The sequence below is a fragment of the Oncorhynchus nerka genome, linkage group LG6 (genome assembly GCF_034236695.1).
Source record: "Oncorhynchus nerka isolate Pitt River linkage group LG6, Oner_Uvic_2.0, whole genome shotgun sequence".
Classification (NCBI taxonomy): domain Eukaryota; kingdom Metazoa; phylum Chordata; class Actinopteri; order Salmoniformes; family Salmonidae; genus Oncorhynchus; species Oncorhynchus nerka.
The window spans coordinates 85,680,277-85,698,213 of record NC_088401.1 but is presented as its reverse complement, the minus strand read 5'-3'; the positions used below and the strand labels follow the sequence as shown (position 1 = coordinate 85,698,213).

Below are 17,937 nucleotides of genomic sequence, written 5' to 3'. Positions count from 1 at the left end.
TCAGACAATGACAGCCAGAATTGATTCAAACAAACAGCTGTCCATGATAATTAGGACATAATCATAGCGTGGAGTTTTCATATCTCTGTCAGATGTTTATACAAATGGAATTTCTGCAAAGGTGTAAAAAGATAAATCAATCTAGTTTTCAATCTGCACAGAGGCTGAAAATAAGCGCATATTTCTTCTTATAACAGAGTGCTTTTTTTTTTAAATGGTTGGTCATTTCTTTGTTGTGTTGAGATAAAAGATTGACACGACAACAACAGTCATGGTGTACGTATTGTTAAAGCTTTACTACTCACTCTAAAGAACGTGCCAGAAATCCATAAAACAAACACAAGCTGGTGTAAGAGATATAAAGACCAAACAGAGTCCGCCAGATAAAACAGTGCCTTGAAAACTATGTGCATAGAGAGATAATTGTATTTATTTTTTTAAACAGAGGAAAGAAGCCAAGTTCTATAACAAGCCAGCCCTATCCAAACTAAAGCCACTCTCTTGGTAGCAAACCAGACAATGTGCAGATGGACCTGGCTTCACGGTGGGGCGAAGGATTAGGAATCCCTTGTATTTTCATGCGGAGGAGAGGAGATACGGTAGAGTAGGATATACTATACATCACTTCATCCAGGGAGAAGATACAGCTCAATGAGTTACCTAGCTACCTTCTCCCGCCTATACACTTCTACATCCACAATATCATAAATATAGAAGAGAGAGAGAGAGAGAGAGAGAGAGAGAGAGGGGGAGACCATGTTGCATGATTAACATCGGTCTGCCTTCCAATCCCCTTATCCCTTTGAATGATAAACTGGCCTCACGAGTGGATCAGAGCAGATTTGCTGTGATCATCCTGGATTCATCGCCTAGACCTGGACAAATCTGTTGTGATTTTTCATCGCCTAGCTGTCTGTGAAAACAGATACAGTACCAGTCAAAAGTTTGGACATACCTACTCATTCAAGGGTTTCTCTTTATTTGTACTATTTTCGATATTGTATAATAATAGTGAAGACATCAAAACTATGAAATAACACATACGGAATCATGTAGTACCCATTCAAAAAGGCTTTCGGAGCCGTCATCGACTCAGTGGGTTTTGTCCAACACGTCGCTGGACCTACTCACTGTCACAGTCATACTCTGGACCTAGTTTTGTCACATGGAATAAGTGTTGTGGATCTTAATGTTAATCCTCATAATCCTGGACTATCGGACCACCATTTTATTACGTTTGCAATTGCAACAAATAATCTGTTTAGACCCCAACCAAGGAGCATCAAAAGTCATGCTATAAATTCACAGACAACACAAAGATTCCTTGATGCCCTTCCAGACTCCCTCTGCCTGGAATTTAACCTTGTGCAATACCCTAGAGGAAGTTGCACTCCTAAAAACTAAAAACATTTCTCATAAGAAACTAGCTCCCTGGTATACAGAAAATACCCGAGCTCTGAAGCAAGCTTCCAGAAAATTGGAACGGAAATGGCGCCACACCAAAGTGGAAGTCTTCGGACTAACTTGGAAAGACAGTACCGTGCAGTATCGAAGAGCCCTTACTGCTGCTCGATCATCCTATTTCTCCAACTTAATTGAGGAAAATAAGAACAATCCAAAATTTATTTTTGATACTGTCGCAAAGCTAACTGAAAAGCAGCATTCCCCAAGTGAGGATGGCTTTCACTTCAGCAGTAATGAATTCATAAACTTCTTTGAGGAAAAGATCATGATTATTAGAAAGCAAATTACGGACTCCTCTTTAAATCTGTGTATTCATTCAAAGCTCATTTGTCCTGAGTCTGCACAACGCTGCCAGGACCTAGGATCAGAGAGACACTCAAGTGTTTAAGTACTAAATCTCTTGACACAATGATGAAAATAATCATGGCCTTTAAACCTTCAAGTTGCATACTGGACCCTATTCCAATTAAACTACTGAAAGAGCTGCTTCCTGTGCTTGGCCCTCCGATGTTGAACATAATACACGGCTCTCTATCCACCGGATGTGTACCAAACTCACTAAAAGTTGCAGTAATAAAGACCCTCTTGAAAAAGCCAAAACCTTGACCCAGAAAATATTAAAAAAACTATCGGCCTATATCAAATCTTCCAATCCTCTCAAATTTTTTAGAAAAGGTTGTTGCGCAGCAACTCACTGCCTTCCTGAAGACAAACAATGTATACGAAATGCTTCAGTCTGGTTTTAGACCAAATCATAGCACTGAGACTGCACTTGTGAAGGTGGTAAATGACCTTTTAATGGCATCAGACCGAGGCTCTGCATCTGTCCTCGTGCTCCTAGAACTTAATGCTGCTTTTGGAGAGATTGGAAACCTAAATTGGTCTACACGGACAAGTTCTGGCCTGGTTTAGATCTTATCTGTCGGAAAGATATCAGTTTGTCTCTGTGAATGGCTTGTCCTCTGACAAATCAACTGTAAATGTCGGTGTTCCTCAAGGTTCCGTTTTAGGACCACTATTGTTTTCACTATATATTTTACCTCTTGGGGATGTCATTCGAAAACATAATGTTAACTTTCACTGCTATGCGGATGACACACAGCTGGACATTTCAATGAAACATGGTGAAGCCCCAAAATTGCCCTCGCTAGAAGCCTGTGTTTCAGACATAAGGAAGTGGATGCAAACAAAGAGATCTTCTGTTGTGACAATTAATCTTAGTGGTTGTACAGTCGTCTCAAATAAAACTGTGAAGGATCTCGGCGTTACTCTGGACCCCGATCTCTCTTTTGACGAACATATCAAGACTGTTTCAAGGACAGCTTTTTTCCATCTACGTAACATTGCAAAAATCTGAAACTTTCTGTCCAAAAATGATGCAGAAAAATGTATACATGCTTTTGTTACTTCTAGGTTAGACTACTGCAGTGCTCTACTTTCCGGCTCCCCGGATAAAGCACGAAATAAACTTCAGTTAGTGCTAAATACGGCTGCTAGAATCCTGACTAGAACCAAAAAATGTGATCATATTACTCCAGTGCTAGCCTCCCTACACTGGTTTCCTGTCAAGGCAAGGGCTGATTTCAATGTTTTACTGCTAACCTACAAAGCATTACAGGGGCTTGCTCCTACCTATCTCTCTGATTTGGTCCTGCCGTACATACCTACACATACGCTATGGTCACAAGACGCAGGCCTCCTAATTGTCCCTAGAATTTCTAAGCAAACAGCCGGAGGCAGGGATTTCTCCTATAGAGCTCAATTTTTATGGAATGGTCTGCCTACCTATGTGAGAGACGCAAACTCGGTCTCGACCTTTAAGTCTTTACTGAAGACTCATCTTTTCAGTGGGTCTTTTGATTGAGTGTTGTCTGGCCCAGGAGTGTGTAGGTGAACGGAAAGGCTCTGGAGCAACGAACCGCCCTTGCTGTCTCTGCCTGTCCGGTTCCCCTCTTTCCACTGGGATTCTCTGCCTCTAACCCTATTTCAGGGGCTGAGTCACTGGCTTACTGGTGCTCTTTCATGCCGTCCCTAGGAGGGGTGCGTCACTTGAGTGGGTTGAGTCACTGATGTGATCTTGCTGTCTGGGTTGGCGCCCCCCCCCTTGGGTTGTGCTGTGGCGGAGATCTTTGCGGGCTATTGTCTCAGGATGGTAAGTTGGTGGTTGAAGATATCCCTCTAGTGGTGTGGGGGCTGTGCTTTGGCAAAGTGGGTGGGGTTATATCCTTCCTGTTTGGCCCTGTCCGGGGGTATCATCGGATGGGGCCACAGTGTCTCCTGACCCCTCCTGTCTCAGCCTCCAGTATTTATGCTGCAGTAGTTTATCTGTCGGGGGGCTAGGGTCAGTTTGTTATATCTGGAGTACTTCTCCTGTCTTATCCTGTGTCCTGTGTGAATTTAAGTATGCTCTCTCTAATTCTCTCTTTCTTTCTATCTCTCGGAGGATCTGAGCCCTAGGATCATGATTCAGGACTACCTGGCATGATGACTCCTTGCTGTCCCCAGTCCACCTGGCCATGCTGCTGCTCCAGTTTCAACTGCTCTGCCTGCGGCTATGGAATCCTTGATTTGATTTGATTTGACCTGTTCACCGGACGTGCTACCTGTCCCAGACCTATTATTTGACCATGCTGGTCATTTATGAACATTTGAACATCTTTGCCATGTTCTGTTATAATCTCCACCCGGCACAGCCAGCAGAGGACTGGCCACCCCTCATAGCCTGGTTCCCCTCTAGGTTTCTTCCTAGGTTTTGGCCTTTCTAGGGAGTTTTTCCTAGCCAACATGCTTCAACACCTGCATTGCTTGCTTTTTGGGGTTTTAGGCTGGGTTTCTGTACAGCACTTTGAGATATCAGCTGATGTACGAAGTTCTAAAAACATTTCTCATAAGAAACTAGCTCCCTGGTATACAGAAAATACCCGAGCTCTGAAGCAAGCTTCCAGAAAATTGGAACGGAAATGGCGCCACACCAAAGTGGAAGTCTTCGGACTAACTTGGAAAGACAGTACCGTGCAGTATCGAAGAGCCCTTACTGCTGCTCGATCATCCTATTTTTCCAACTTAATTAATATATATATATATATATGTATTTATTATAGATAGATAGATAGATAGATAGATAGATAGATAGATAGATAGATAGATAGATAGATAGATAGATATACAATACAAAAAATTATTTTGTCAGCCACCAATTGTGCAAGTTCTCCCACTTAAAAATGAGAGAGAGGCCTGTAATTTATTTTCATCATAGGTACACTTCAACTATGACAGACAAAATGAGGAAAAATAATCCAGAAAATCACATTGTAGGATTTTTAATGAATTTATTTGCAAAATATGGTGGAAAATAAGTATTTGGTCAATATCAAAAGTTTATCTCAATAGTTTGTTATATGCCCTTTGTTGGCAATGACAGAGGTAAAACTTTTTCTGTAAGTCTTCACAAGGTTTTCACACACTGTTGCTGGTATTTTGGCCCATTCCTCCATGCAGATCTCCTCTAGAGCAGTGATGTTTTGGGGCTGTTGCTGGGCAACACAGACTTTCAACTCCCTCCAAAGATTTTCTATGGGGTTGAGATCTGGAGACTGGCTAGGCCACTCCAGGACCTTGAAATGCTTCTTACGAAGCCACTCCTTCGTTGCCCGGGCGGTGTGTTTGGGATCATTGTCATTTTGAAAGATCCAGCCACGTTTCATCTTCAATGCCCTTGCTGATGGAAGGAGGTTTTCACTCAAAATCTCACGATACATGGCCCCATTCATTCTTTCCTTTACACGGATCAGTCGTCCTGGTCCCTTTGCAGAAAAACAGCCCCAAAGCATGATTCTTCCACCCCCATGCTTCCCGGTAGGTATGGTGTTCTTTGGATGCAACTCAGCATTCTTTGTCCTCCAAACACGACAAGTTGAGTTTTTACCAAAAAGTTATATTTTGGTTTCATCTGACCATATGACATTCTCACAATCTTCTTCTGGATCATCCAAATGCTCTCTAGCAAACTTCAGACGGGCCTGGACATGTATTGGCTTAAGCAGGGGGACACGTCTGGCACTGCAGGATTTGAGTCCCTGGCGGCGTAGTGTGTTACTGATGGTAGGCTTTGTTACTTTGGTCCCAGTTCTCTGCAGGTCATTCACTAGGTCCCCCCGTGTGGTTCTGGGATTTTTGCTCACCGCTCCCTTGTGATCATTTTGACCCCACGGGGTGAGATCTTGCGTGGAGCCCCAGATCGAGGGAGATTATCAGTGGTCGTGTATGTTTTCCATTTCCTAATAATTGCTCCCGCAGTTGATTTCTTCAAACCAAGCTGCTTACCTATTGCAGATTCAGTCTACCCAGCCTGGTGCAGGTCTACAATTTTGTTTCTGGTGTCCTTTGACAGCTCTTTGGTCTTGGCCATAGTGGAGTTTGGAGTATGACTGTTTGAGGTTGTGGACAGGCGTCTTTTATACTGATAACAAGTTCAAACAGGTGCCATTAATACAGGTAACGAGTGGAGGACAGAGGAGCCTCTTAAAGAAGAAGTTACAGGTCTGTGAGAGCGAGAAATCTTGCTTGTTTGTAGGTGACCAAATACTTATTTTCCACCATAATTTGCAAATAAATTCATAAAAAATCCTACAGTGTGATTTTCTGGATTTTTTTTCTCATTTTGTCCGTCATAGTTGAAGTGTACCTATGATGAAAATTACAGGCCTCTCATCTTTTTAAGTGGGAGAACTTGCACAATTGGTGGCTGACTAAATACGTTTTTGCCCCACTGTATATAGATATATAGATAGATAGAGATACATGTAGATATACACTACCGGTCAAAGTTTTAGAACGCCTACTCATTCAAGGGTTTTTCTTTTTTGTACTATTTTCTACATTGTAGAATTGTACAATAAGCTCAAGCTCTGTCAAGTTGGTTCTTAATCATTGTTAAACAGCCATTTTCAAATCTTAGATTTTCAAGCAGATTTAAGTCAAAAACTGTAACTAGGCCCCTCAGGAACATTCAATGTCATCTTGGTAAGCAAATCCAGTGTATATTTGGCTTTGTGTTTTAGGTTATTGTCCTGCTGAAATGTGAGTTTGTCTTCCAGTATCTGTTGGAAAACAGACAGAACCAGGTTTTCCTCTAGGATTTAGCCTTTGCTTAGTTCTATTCTGTTTCTTAATATCCTAAAATAACTACCTTATCGATGACAAACATACCCATAACATGATGCAGCCACCACCATGCTCAAAAATATGAAGAGTGGTACTCAGTGATGTGTTGTGTTGTATTTGCTCAAAACATAACACTTTGTATTCAGGAGATTAAGTTACTTTCTTTGCCACATTTCTTTGCAGTTTTACTTTAGTGTCTTTTTGCAAACAGGATGCATATTTTGGAATATTTCTGTTCTGTACCTTATTTTCCATCTGTCATTTAGGTTAGTATTGTGGAGTAACTACAATGTTGTTGAGCCATCTTCAGTTTTCTGTCACAGTCATTAAACTCTGTAACTGTTTTAAAGTCGACATTGGCTTCATGGTGAAATCGCTGAGCGGTTTCCTTTCTCTCCGGCAACTGAGTTAGGAAAGACGCATGTATCTTTGTAGTGACTGGGTGTATTGATACACCATCCAAAGTGTACTTCATGTTGAAAGGGACATATGCTAAATACATAGATTGTTTTACCCATCTACCAATAGGTGCCCTTCTTTGTGAGGCTTTAGAAAACCTCTGATCTTTGTGGTTGAATCTGTGTTTGAAATACAGTGCTCGACTGAGGGACCTTACAGACAACTGTATGTGCGGTTTGTCAGAGATGAGGTAGTCATTTAAAAAATCATGTTAAACACTGTTGTTGCACACAGAGTGTCACGTTCGTTATACTCTTTTGTATAGCTTCACATTTCGACCAAGGCGCAGCGTGGTATGCGTACATTCTTATTTATTTAAAGAATGAACACTGAACAAACTAACAAAATAACAAAACGAAATGTGAAGCTATACAAACGAGTGCTGACAGGCAACTACACATAGACAAGATCCCACAAACACCAAAGGGAAATGGCTACCTAAATACGATCCCCAATAAGAGACAATGATAAACAGCTGTCTCTAATTGAGAACCATATAAGGCCAACATAGAAATACAAAAACCGCTAGACATGCATACAACAACTCTAGACAATAAAAAAACTAGCGTATCCACCCTAGTCACACCCTAACCTAACCAAAATATAAAGAAAACAGAGATATCTAAGGTCAGGGCGTGACAGGTGCGGACTCCTGGCTGCAAACCTGAACCTATAGGGGAGGGTCTGGGTGGGCATCTACCCTCGGTGGGGGCTCCAGTTCTGGACACAGCCCCCCGTCTTTACGCTGATCCCTCTGCCTTTGAAGAACCGGACCGTGGATCATCGCCGGAGGCTCTAGACTGCGGATCATCGCCAGAGGCCCCGGACTGGGGACCGTCGCCGGAGACCCCGGACTGGGGACCGTCGCCCGGGAGCTATGGACTTAGAACTGTTGCCGGAAGCTCTGCACTGTGGAGGCACACTGGAGGCCTGGTGCGTGGGACCGGTACAGGAGACACTGGGCTGAAGACACGCACCTCAGTGCGAGGAGCAGGCACAGGACATACGGGACTCTGGAGGCGCACTGGAGGCCTGGTGTGTGGGACCGGTACAGGTGGCACCGGGCTGAAGACACGCACCTCAGGGCGAGTGCGGGGAGGAGGCACAGGACTTACTGGACTCTGGAGGCGCATTGGAGATCTGGAGCGTAGAGCTGGCACAATGTGTCCTGGCTGGATGCTCACTTGAGTCCGGCAAGTGCGGGGTGCTAGCACAGGACGCACTGGGCTGTGCAGATGCACAGGAGACACAGTACGCAGAGCTGGCGCAGGATTTCCTGGTCCAGGAGGTGTACTGGAGACCAGGAGCGCTGAGCCGGCACCATCTGTCCTGGCTGGATGCCCATTCTAGCGTGGCAAATGCGAGGAGCTGGAATAGAGCGCACCAGGCTATGAATGCAAACTGGAGACACTGTGCGCATCACTGCGTAACGCGGTGTCTGACCAGTCACATGCTCCCCACGGTAAGCATGAGGAGTTGGCTCAGGTCTCCAACCTGACTCCAGCCAATCTCCCCGTGTGCCCCTCACAAAAAATGTTAGGCGGCTACCTCTTGTGCTTGTCTCGTTTGTACAACTCTTCGTAATATCGCCATTCCGCTTTCGCTGCATCTATCTCCTCCTTAGGACGGCGATACTCCCCAGCCTGCGCACAGGGTCCTGCTCCATCCAGAATCTCTTCCCCGTTCCATTCCTCCTGAATACGCTGCTTGGTCCTTTGTTGGTGGGATCTTCTGTCATGTTCGTTATAAGGATCAAACCAAGGCACAGCGTGGTATGCGAACATTCTTATTTATTTAAAGAATGAACACTGAACAAACTAACAAAATAACAAAATGAAATGTGAAGCTATACAAACGAGTGCTGACAGGCAACTACACATAGACAAGATCCCACAAACACCAAAGGGAAACGGCTACCTAAATATGATCCCCAATCAGAGACAACGATAAACAGCTGCCTCTGATTGAGAACCATATCAGGCCAACATAGAAATACAAAAACCCCTAGATATACATACAACAACTCTAGACATACAAAAGCCCTAGACAATACAAAAACCTTAGACAATACAAAAAACTAGCGTACCCACCCTAGTCACACCCTGACCTAACCAAAATATAAAGAAAACAGAGATGTCTAAGGCCAGGGTGTGACACAGAGTGAGTCCATGCAACTTATTATGTGACTTGTTAAGCACATTTTTTTACTCCTGAATGTATTTAGGCTTGCCATAACTAAGGGGTTGAATACTTATTGAATCAAGATATTTTCAGCTTTTCATTTTTAATTAATTTGTAACAATTTCTCTAAAAGAATAATTCCACTTTTGACATTAATTGGTATTGCGTGTAGGCCAGTGACATAAAATCGAAATTGAATCAATTTTAATTTCAGGCTGTAACTCCATAAAATGTGGAAAAAGGCAAAGGGTATGAATACTTTCAGACAGGACTAATATATATATATATATAAATATATAGTGGAGCTATGTCTTGATCTAGTACAGTTAAACAGGAAGTAGAATCTGAAACATGGCAAATTAAACCAGGACACTATTCACCAACAACAATCTGTCCACATTCCAGATCATAGTGCAAGCCTGCTCAGTTGTAAAACATGTCTATTTTGCACTCTGAAACCCTGCAATGTACAGGTGAGATGAAACCTGTCTAAACCGTTGTCCTTGTTAAATATTATGTAATGCATCACTTTATATGACGCAAATGAATATCCAATTGTTCTTGCCGGGACTGTAATTACTTCATCATTAGCGTTCTGGCTACGAGGAGGAGGGTCAGTGAACCAGTCAAGAGATGAGACTTGGATAATTAGCTCCCCAAGCTGAAGGCAAGACTTTGGTTCAAAGGGTTAACACAGTATTGTGATGGGTCTTGCATGAGGACTGGGTGCAACGCTGTCGGTCACATAGTGACAAGCTCAAGGCTTTACATACAGAACAGAATTCAGTCAACTGAACTCCAAGGCCTGGGTTAAGTGTTGCAATATACAATATATGAGAAAAATAGATTTATTGTAAGAAAACGAAAGTGAAAAATAGATGAAAGGTAACAGAAGACATGAAGGTCATGTGTTGCGGTATAATTCCATTTGCTGTTATGTGGTCTGGCTGCCGTAAGAGCGAAAAAGTGTGCTGTGTCTTTTGTTGCCGTAGGAACAAGTCAGGTAGAGCTGTGCCATCAAACATAAAGAAACTGAGAGAATTTGAAAAGAACGTTGTTTCTACATCGCTGAGTCTTACAGAAAAACTTTAAATTATAAACCATAACATCAGCAATCCAAACACAGAACACATTTCTTCAATTTCAAGAACTGAATTGGATGAATTCTGCACCTTCAGGGCTTTGACGTGGTACAACGCAACCCGTGAATGAAACAACATTCTAGTGAAGAAGAGTGTCCTTTCATGACAATTAAAGAATTACCCCATGCATGCAAAGACAAGACGAATCTAACACCTTTACAAACAACTCACAAAGTGACATCTGCTAAAAACAAAGGAATGCATTTTGCTTGAAGCTACTTGTATTTAATTGACCTGACTAATGACTAGGTAATCAAAATAACAACTCTGCCCTGACAATTAACCTGTTTGTTTAATGCATCGTTAGAATGTTCATCAGCTGTCTTGTTCTCAGTTTCAAAGTTAAACTGACAGGTAAGGTTCATAGACATAGAGCATGACATGGAACTACAACATGTACACACGAAATGGTTCCAAGTCCGGAGTTGTTTGCCTTTTTTTTTGCGTGAAAATCAATCAATCAAATGGCTGAGAAAATGCATTGTGGGGAAATGTGTTAAGAAAAATGTCATGCGGTAGTGTTAGACTTACGTTTGCAGACGTTATCTTGCTGAGAAGACAACCCTCCTGTAATAACACATGGTGGGAAGAAGAAGAAAAGGAAAAATACGTTATTGTTGTATACTGTCCATGATTGCACTGCATTCAACCACAGTATTGATTTTCTCTGTAATTAAAGAGTCAAGCCTTAAAGATGGTTCATATGGAATGTCATCTTCAGGGACACAATTGATGCGAAATATTATTTCGCCTGGTTGTTGTTGTTAAACTCTCTGATAAATGTTTATGATATAAGCAGGTCAAAGTTCATCTATACGCTCAAAGATGGCTTTCTGTTTCAGATAGAACGGAGACTTCAGATCTGTATTGATTTCTCAGGGAGAGAACGAATGCTGCTATAAGTCAAATTGTTATACTGCTCAGTTAGAAAATAACGTATGTTCAATGCAGAACCTGACATCACACGACAAGACCGTTATAACTGACACTGATAAAGATGTGTCGGCATGTCAGCGGTGAAAGAACACAGAATATCAAACGAAGCATCACAAATGAACAATAAACAGTGTCAAGCTTCTAAATTGGGAACAAAGAGGCCCACAAGACTGCAGGATATAGTCTCTTGTCCCAGGGGACCAGATAATAGCTTAGAGAGAGAGAGAGAGATAACAGTATTTAATTTTTTTATCACAAAATGATGTTTTCTTTGTGCTGTGTATAATAATGTGACCACGTGACTGAGGAAGATCTGAGGGTGAAGGGAAACAGTGATGAAGTCGACAAGCTGAGAGGGTTACTGACTGAGGAAGATCTGAGGGTGAAGGGAAACAGTGATGAAGTCGACAAGCTGAGAGGGTTACTGACTGAGGAAGATCTGAGGGTGAATGGGAAACTGTTATGAAGTCGACAAGCTGAGAGGGTTACTGACTGAGGAAGATCTGAGGGTGAAGGGAAACAGTGATGAAGTTGACAAGCTGAGAGGGTTACTGACTGAGGAAGATCTGAGGGTGAAGGGAAACAGTGATGAAGTCGACAAGCTGAGAGGGTTACTGACTGAGGAAGATCTGAGAGTGAAGGGAAACAGTGATGAAGTCGACAAGCTGAGAGGGTTACTGACTGAGGAAGATCTGAGGGTGAAGGGAAACATTGAAAGAGAAAGACAAGCTGAGAGGGTTACTGACTGAGGAAGATCTGAGGGTGAAGGGAAACAGTGATGAAGTTGACAAGCTGAGGCGGTTACTGACTGAGGAAGATCTGAGGGTGAAGGGAAACATTGAAAGAGAAAGACAAGCTGAGAGGGTTACTGACTGAGGAAGATCTGAGGGTGAAGGGAAACATTGAAAGAGAAAGACAAGCTGAGAGGGTTACTGACTGAGGAAGATCTGAGGGTGAAGGGAAACAGTGATGAAGTTGACAAGCTGAGGCGTTTACTGACTGAGGAAGATCTGAGGGTGAAACATTGAAAGAGAAAGACAAGCTGAGAGGGTTACTGACTGAGGAAGATCTGAGGGTGAAGGGAAACAGTGATGAAGTTGACAAGCTGAGAGGGTTACTGACTGAGGAAGATCTGAGGGTGAAGGGAAACAGTGATGAAGTCGACAAGCTGAGAGGGTTACTGACTGAGGAAGATCTGAGGGTGAAGGGAAACAGTGATGAAGTCGATAAGCTGAGAGGGTTACTGACTAAGGAAGATCTGAGGGTGAAGGGAAACATTGAAAGAGAAAGACAAGCTGAGAGGGTTACTGACTGAGGAAGATCTGAGGGTGAAGGGAAACAGTGATGAAGTTGACAAGCTGAGAGGGTTACTGACTGAGGAAGATCTGAGGGTGAAAGGAAACAGTGATGAAGTTAACAAGCTGAGGCGGTTACTGACTGAGGAAGATCTGAGGTTGAATGGGAAACATTGAAAGAGAATGACAAGCTGAGAGGGTTACTGACTGAGGAAGATCTGAGCTTGAATGGGAAACATTGAAATGACATAGAAGCATGTGTCTTGTCAGGTCACAAATAAGTGGCGGAATGTAGCAACAAGCTAACAAGCAAAGCACTGTCTATTACAGTTTAGATGATACTGGTGAAAACTTCATGCCAATCTATGCATTTCCTATAGCCTATGCAACAAAAAAAAAAAAAGAATTTGCAGGAGAACGATGAGAATGCTTGGGTCAAGTTCAACTGTGTTATTGTCTCACAGCAGTGAAAAATAGAGCAACCTGTTAACATTCATAAATGCGACTGAGCCTGTGGTCTGGCTAGCCAGAGGACCATATGTGTGTGCAGCCCAGTAATGGAAAATGTCAATAAGCCGTCGGAAGACTGCCAGCATCCCAAACGACACCCTATTCCCTAAATATATTGCACTACATTGGACCAGGACCCATGAGGCAGTGTGCACTATATAAGGAATAGGGGACCATTTGTGATTCAGTCACACTTTTCTGAGGTTAGCAGATTGGATGCGTTGGAGGATGGGTATAAATAGTGTTATCCTTTAGGGTATAGAGGTAAATGGGATAGAAGTTCAAAATGTCTTTTTAAGATGATTGCCCCGTAAATGATTAAGTTGTTAATGAGGGTGAACGCTGCCAAGTGACAATCCTTCCCCAGGCAGAGTAAGAAAAGAGTAATCAACCCAAATGAATTAGCAAATAACTGGTCAAACCATGAAAGGAACTGTGCTAGTATTATGTCGGAAGAAATGTGTTGTAGATCAGACGTTTGACTGATCTGAACTGCCTGTTTATTTGAATCATGTCTGTGAGTATAACATAACTTATGTAGCAGGCAAAACCCCGAGGACTAAGTCTTCAGAATTTTTTTGGTTCTTCCTCTCTCTGTTCCCTGAGGTGTCATTGCCCAGGGATATTTCTTAGGAACCTGTTTTCAGTTCCTACCGCTTCCACTGGATGTCACCAGTCTTTGGAATTTGGTTGAGGTTATTCCTTTGTGCAATGAAGAAGTAGGCCAACTAGGAACTGGCTTGTTTTCATTCCTGTATTGAACACAGAAAGACCCGTCTACAATTTGATCGATTATTAACGTTTAAAAATACCTAAAGTTGTATTACAAAAGTAGTATTACAAAAGTAAAAAAAAAAAGTATTACAAAAGTAGTTTGAAATATTTTGGCAAAGTTTATAGGCAACTTTTGAAATAGTAGTGATGTTGCATTTTTTGTAAGCTGTTTTTTTCTGGATCAAACGCGCTTTATAAATGGACATTTTGGATATATATGAACGCAATTAATCGAACAAAAGGACCAATTGTGATGTTTATGGGACATATTGGAGTGCCAACAAAAGAAGCTCGTCAAAGGTAAGGCATGTTTTATATTTTATTTCAGCGTTTTGTGTAGCGCCTGCAGGGTTGAAATATGCTAACCCCTTTGTTTACTGCTAGTGCTATAATCAGATAATAGCTTCTTATGCTTTTGCCGAAAAGCATTTTAAAAATCTGACATGTTGGCTGGATTCTCAGCGAGTGTAGCTTTAGTTTAGTATCTTACATGTGTGATTTAATGAAAGTAAGAATTTTATAGTATTTTATTTGAATCTGGTGCTCTGCATTTTCCCTGGCAAATGGCCAGTTGAGACATTTGCGTCCCCAAAGAGGTTATTGGACATCTTAAGCTAGTCTGATTACCTCATTCTAGTCTAACATTAGGTAGCTAGATCAGTTTAACTGGATCCCCTCAGAGTATTAGTGGGCTGTAATTGGTCCTCTTTGTTAGCGTTAATATTATCTTGCCATTGAGACTGAAACCTGATTAAAAATGTATTTATTTATTTAATGCGTCAAACATGAAGACAAAGTTAGGAGCTGAAATTCTGTACTCGTCAACGTTGTTTGAAGAGGTGCGTAATTTACATTGTTAACCGAACGTATTGATCAAACAGTTATGGTACATTCCCTTGGTACTATGTTCTATTCAACATTTCACGATGTAAATAGCTTTGCGATACAGACCTCACCAACCAATTAAATGTGTGATAACGCAACACAGTTGAACAGAGAAAGTTCTTCAAAAGATGACCTTAAAGTAACCTTAGTTTCTAGCCTATGTTTATTGTATATGGCAGTTTACAGGAGAGAATAATGTGTGATCCATCTCTGTAGTGCTGGGTCGCTGACCCTCTCCTCTCCATCTATAAGCCTCTCCAGACCACTGGTTTCCAAGCACCCACAGCCATGCCCGGCATAGAGATGGAGATAAGTGCATGTGATGCTTACCCACATCAAAGCGGTGGAAGAGTGTCTTAGCGAGCGAAGGCAGTGGGGCTCGAACCGTGGCTTTGATCATTCTCAGCTTTCGGATAATTAAAATATTGGATAAATAATTGATTAAAAACACCAGAGCTCATTGTGCTGTTCTGCATCTAGATCCCAATTTATTCCAACCTTGACACTCGTCTTGTCTTTCGTTTTATATCAACAAGTGTGTGGGTACAACTCTGAGAGGTACACGGATGAATTGTGCCTCTCCATTCAGCTTCACTAAATAATATATAAAACATAATGATTGACATCACTTACAGTCTGTAGATTTAATATGAACAACAAGAAGCACTTTCGCTGCTGCAGAAATTGTTCAGGGTCGCTATCCACAGTGCTTTTGAAAAGTATTCAGACACCTTGCCTTTTCCCACATTTAGTTGTTACAGCCTTATTCACAAATGGATTAAGTAAAACAAATTCCTCATCAACCTACACACAATACCCCATAATGGTAAAGCTAATCCAGGTTTATAGAACGTTATTAGAAAGTTTTGCACATTTATTAAAACTAAAAACTGAAAAAAACTCAATTACATAAATATTCAGACCCTTTGCTATGAGAATCGAAAATGAGCTCGGGTGCAACCTGTTTCCATTGATCATCCCTGAGATTTTATCGACAACTTGATTGGAGTCCACCTGTGGTAAGTGTAATTGATTGGACATGATTTGGAAGGGCACACACAAGTCTATATAAGGTTCCACAGTTGACAGTGCATGGTCAGAGCAAAAATCAAGCCAAGAGGTCAAAGGAATTGTCCGTAGAGCTCCGAGACAGGATTGTGTCGAGGCACAGATCTGGGGAAGGGTACCAAAATATGTCTGCATCATTGAAGGTCCCCAAGAACACAGTGACCTCAATCATTCTTAAATGGAACAAGTTTGGAACCACCAAGACTTCTCCTAGAGTTGGCCGCCTGGCAAAACTGAGCAATCGCGGGAGAAGGGCCTTGGTCAGGGAGGTGACCAAGAACCTGATGGCTCCAGAGTTCCTCTGTGGAGTTGGGAGAACCTTCCAGAAGGACAACCATATCTGCAGCACTTCACCAATCAGTGCTTTGTGGTAGAGTGGCCAGACAGAAGCCACTCCTCAGTAAAAGGTACATGACATCCCATTTGGAGTTTACCTAAAGGCACCTAAAGGACTCTCAGACCATGAGAAACAAGATGCTGGTCTGATGAAACCAAAATGTAACTCTTTGGCCTGAATGCCAAGCATCATGTCCAGAGGAAACCTGGCACCATCCCTACGGTGAAGCATGGTAGTGGCAGCATCATGCTGTGGAGATGTTTTTCAGCGGCAGGGGACTGGGAGACTAGTCATGATCGAGGGAAAGATGAACGGAACAAAGAACCTTGATGAAAACTGCTCCAGAATGCTCAGGACCTCAGACTGGGACAAAGGTTCACCTTCCAACAGAAGAACGACCCTACGCAAACAGCCAAGCCGACTAAGGAGTGGCTTCGGGACAAGTCTCTGAATGTCCATGAGGGGCCCAGCCAGAGCCCGGACATGAACCCAATTGAACATCTCTGCTGATAATCCGACCTGACTGAGCTTGAGAGGATCTGTAGAGAAGAACGGGAGAAATTCCCCAAGTGTGCCAAGCTTGTAGCGTCATACCCAAGAAGACTCTACACTGTTATCGCTGCTTAAGGTGCTTCAACAAAGTACTGAGTAAAGAGTCTGAATACTTATTTAAATTTGTTATTTCAGTGTTTTATTTTGTTTAAAATTTTACACAATTTTTCATCATTATGGGGTACTGAGTGTAGATGTTTGAGGGGAAAAAACAATTGAATCCATTTTAGAATAAGGCTGTAAAGTAACAAAATATTGAAAAAGTTACAAGGTCTGAACTCTTTCAGAATGTACTGTAAAAAGACATGGTTATAACCCCTTTCTCCCTTCATGATAGTTTATAACCCTCTTTCTCCCTTCATGATAGTTTATAACCCTCTTTCTCCCTTCATGATGTGGTTATAACCCTCTTTGTCCCTTCATCATGTGGTTATAACCCTCTTTCTCCCTTCATGATGTGGTTATAACCCTCTTTCTCCCTTCATGATGTGGTTATAACCCTCTTTGTCCCTTCATCATGTGGTTATAACCCTCTTTCTCCCTTCATGATAGTTTATAACCCTCTTTCTCCCTTCATCATGTGGTTATAACCCTCTTTGTCCCTTCATCATGTGGTTATAACCCTCTTTCTCCCTTCATGATGTGGTTATAACCCTCTTTGTCCCTTCATCATGTGGTTATAACCCTCTTTCTCCCTTCATGATGTGGTTATAACCTTTCCTTTCTAACCTTTGTAACCCCTCCCTTCATCATGTGGTTATAACCCTCTTTCTCCCTTCATGATAGTTTATAACCCTCTTTCTCCCTTCATCATGTGGTTATAACCCTCTTTGTCCCTTCATCATGTGGTTATAACCCTCTTTCTCCCTTCATGATGTGGTTATAACCCTCTTTCTCCCTTCATGATGTGGTTATAACCCCCTTTCTCCCTTCATGATGTGGTTATAACCCTCTTTGTCCCTTCATCATGTGGTTATAACCCTCTTTCTCCCAACATGATAGTTTATAACCCTCTTTCTCCCTTCATGATGTGGTTATAACCCTCTTTCTCCCTTCATGATGTGGTTATAACCCTCTTTCTCCCTTCATGATGTGGTTATAACCCTCTTTCTCCTTTCATGATAGATTATAACCCTCTTTCTCCCTTCATGATGTGGTTATAACCCTCTTT

General features: G+C 42.1%; 1 protein-coding gene across 1 annotated transcript in view; it reads right to left on the bottom strand.

Moving 5' to 3' along the window:
* LOC115120934 (protocadherin-11 X-linked-like) overlaps nucleotides 1-17,937 on the bottom strand; it is a 324,301-nt gene that overhangs the window by 111,992 nt on the left and 194,372 nt on the right. Inside the window, exon 5 of the mRNA XM_065019983.1 lies at nucleotides 10,941-10,976. Coding sequence (XP_064876055.1) covers nucleotides 10,941-10,976 — 36 coding nt within the window. The remainder of the gene's footprint in view (nucleotides 1-10,940; nucleotides 10,977-17,937) is intronic.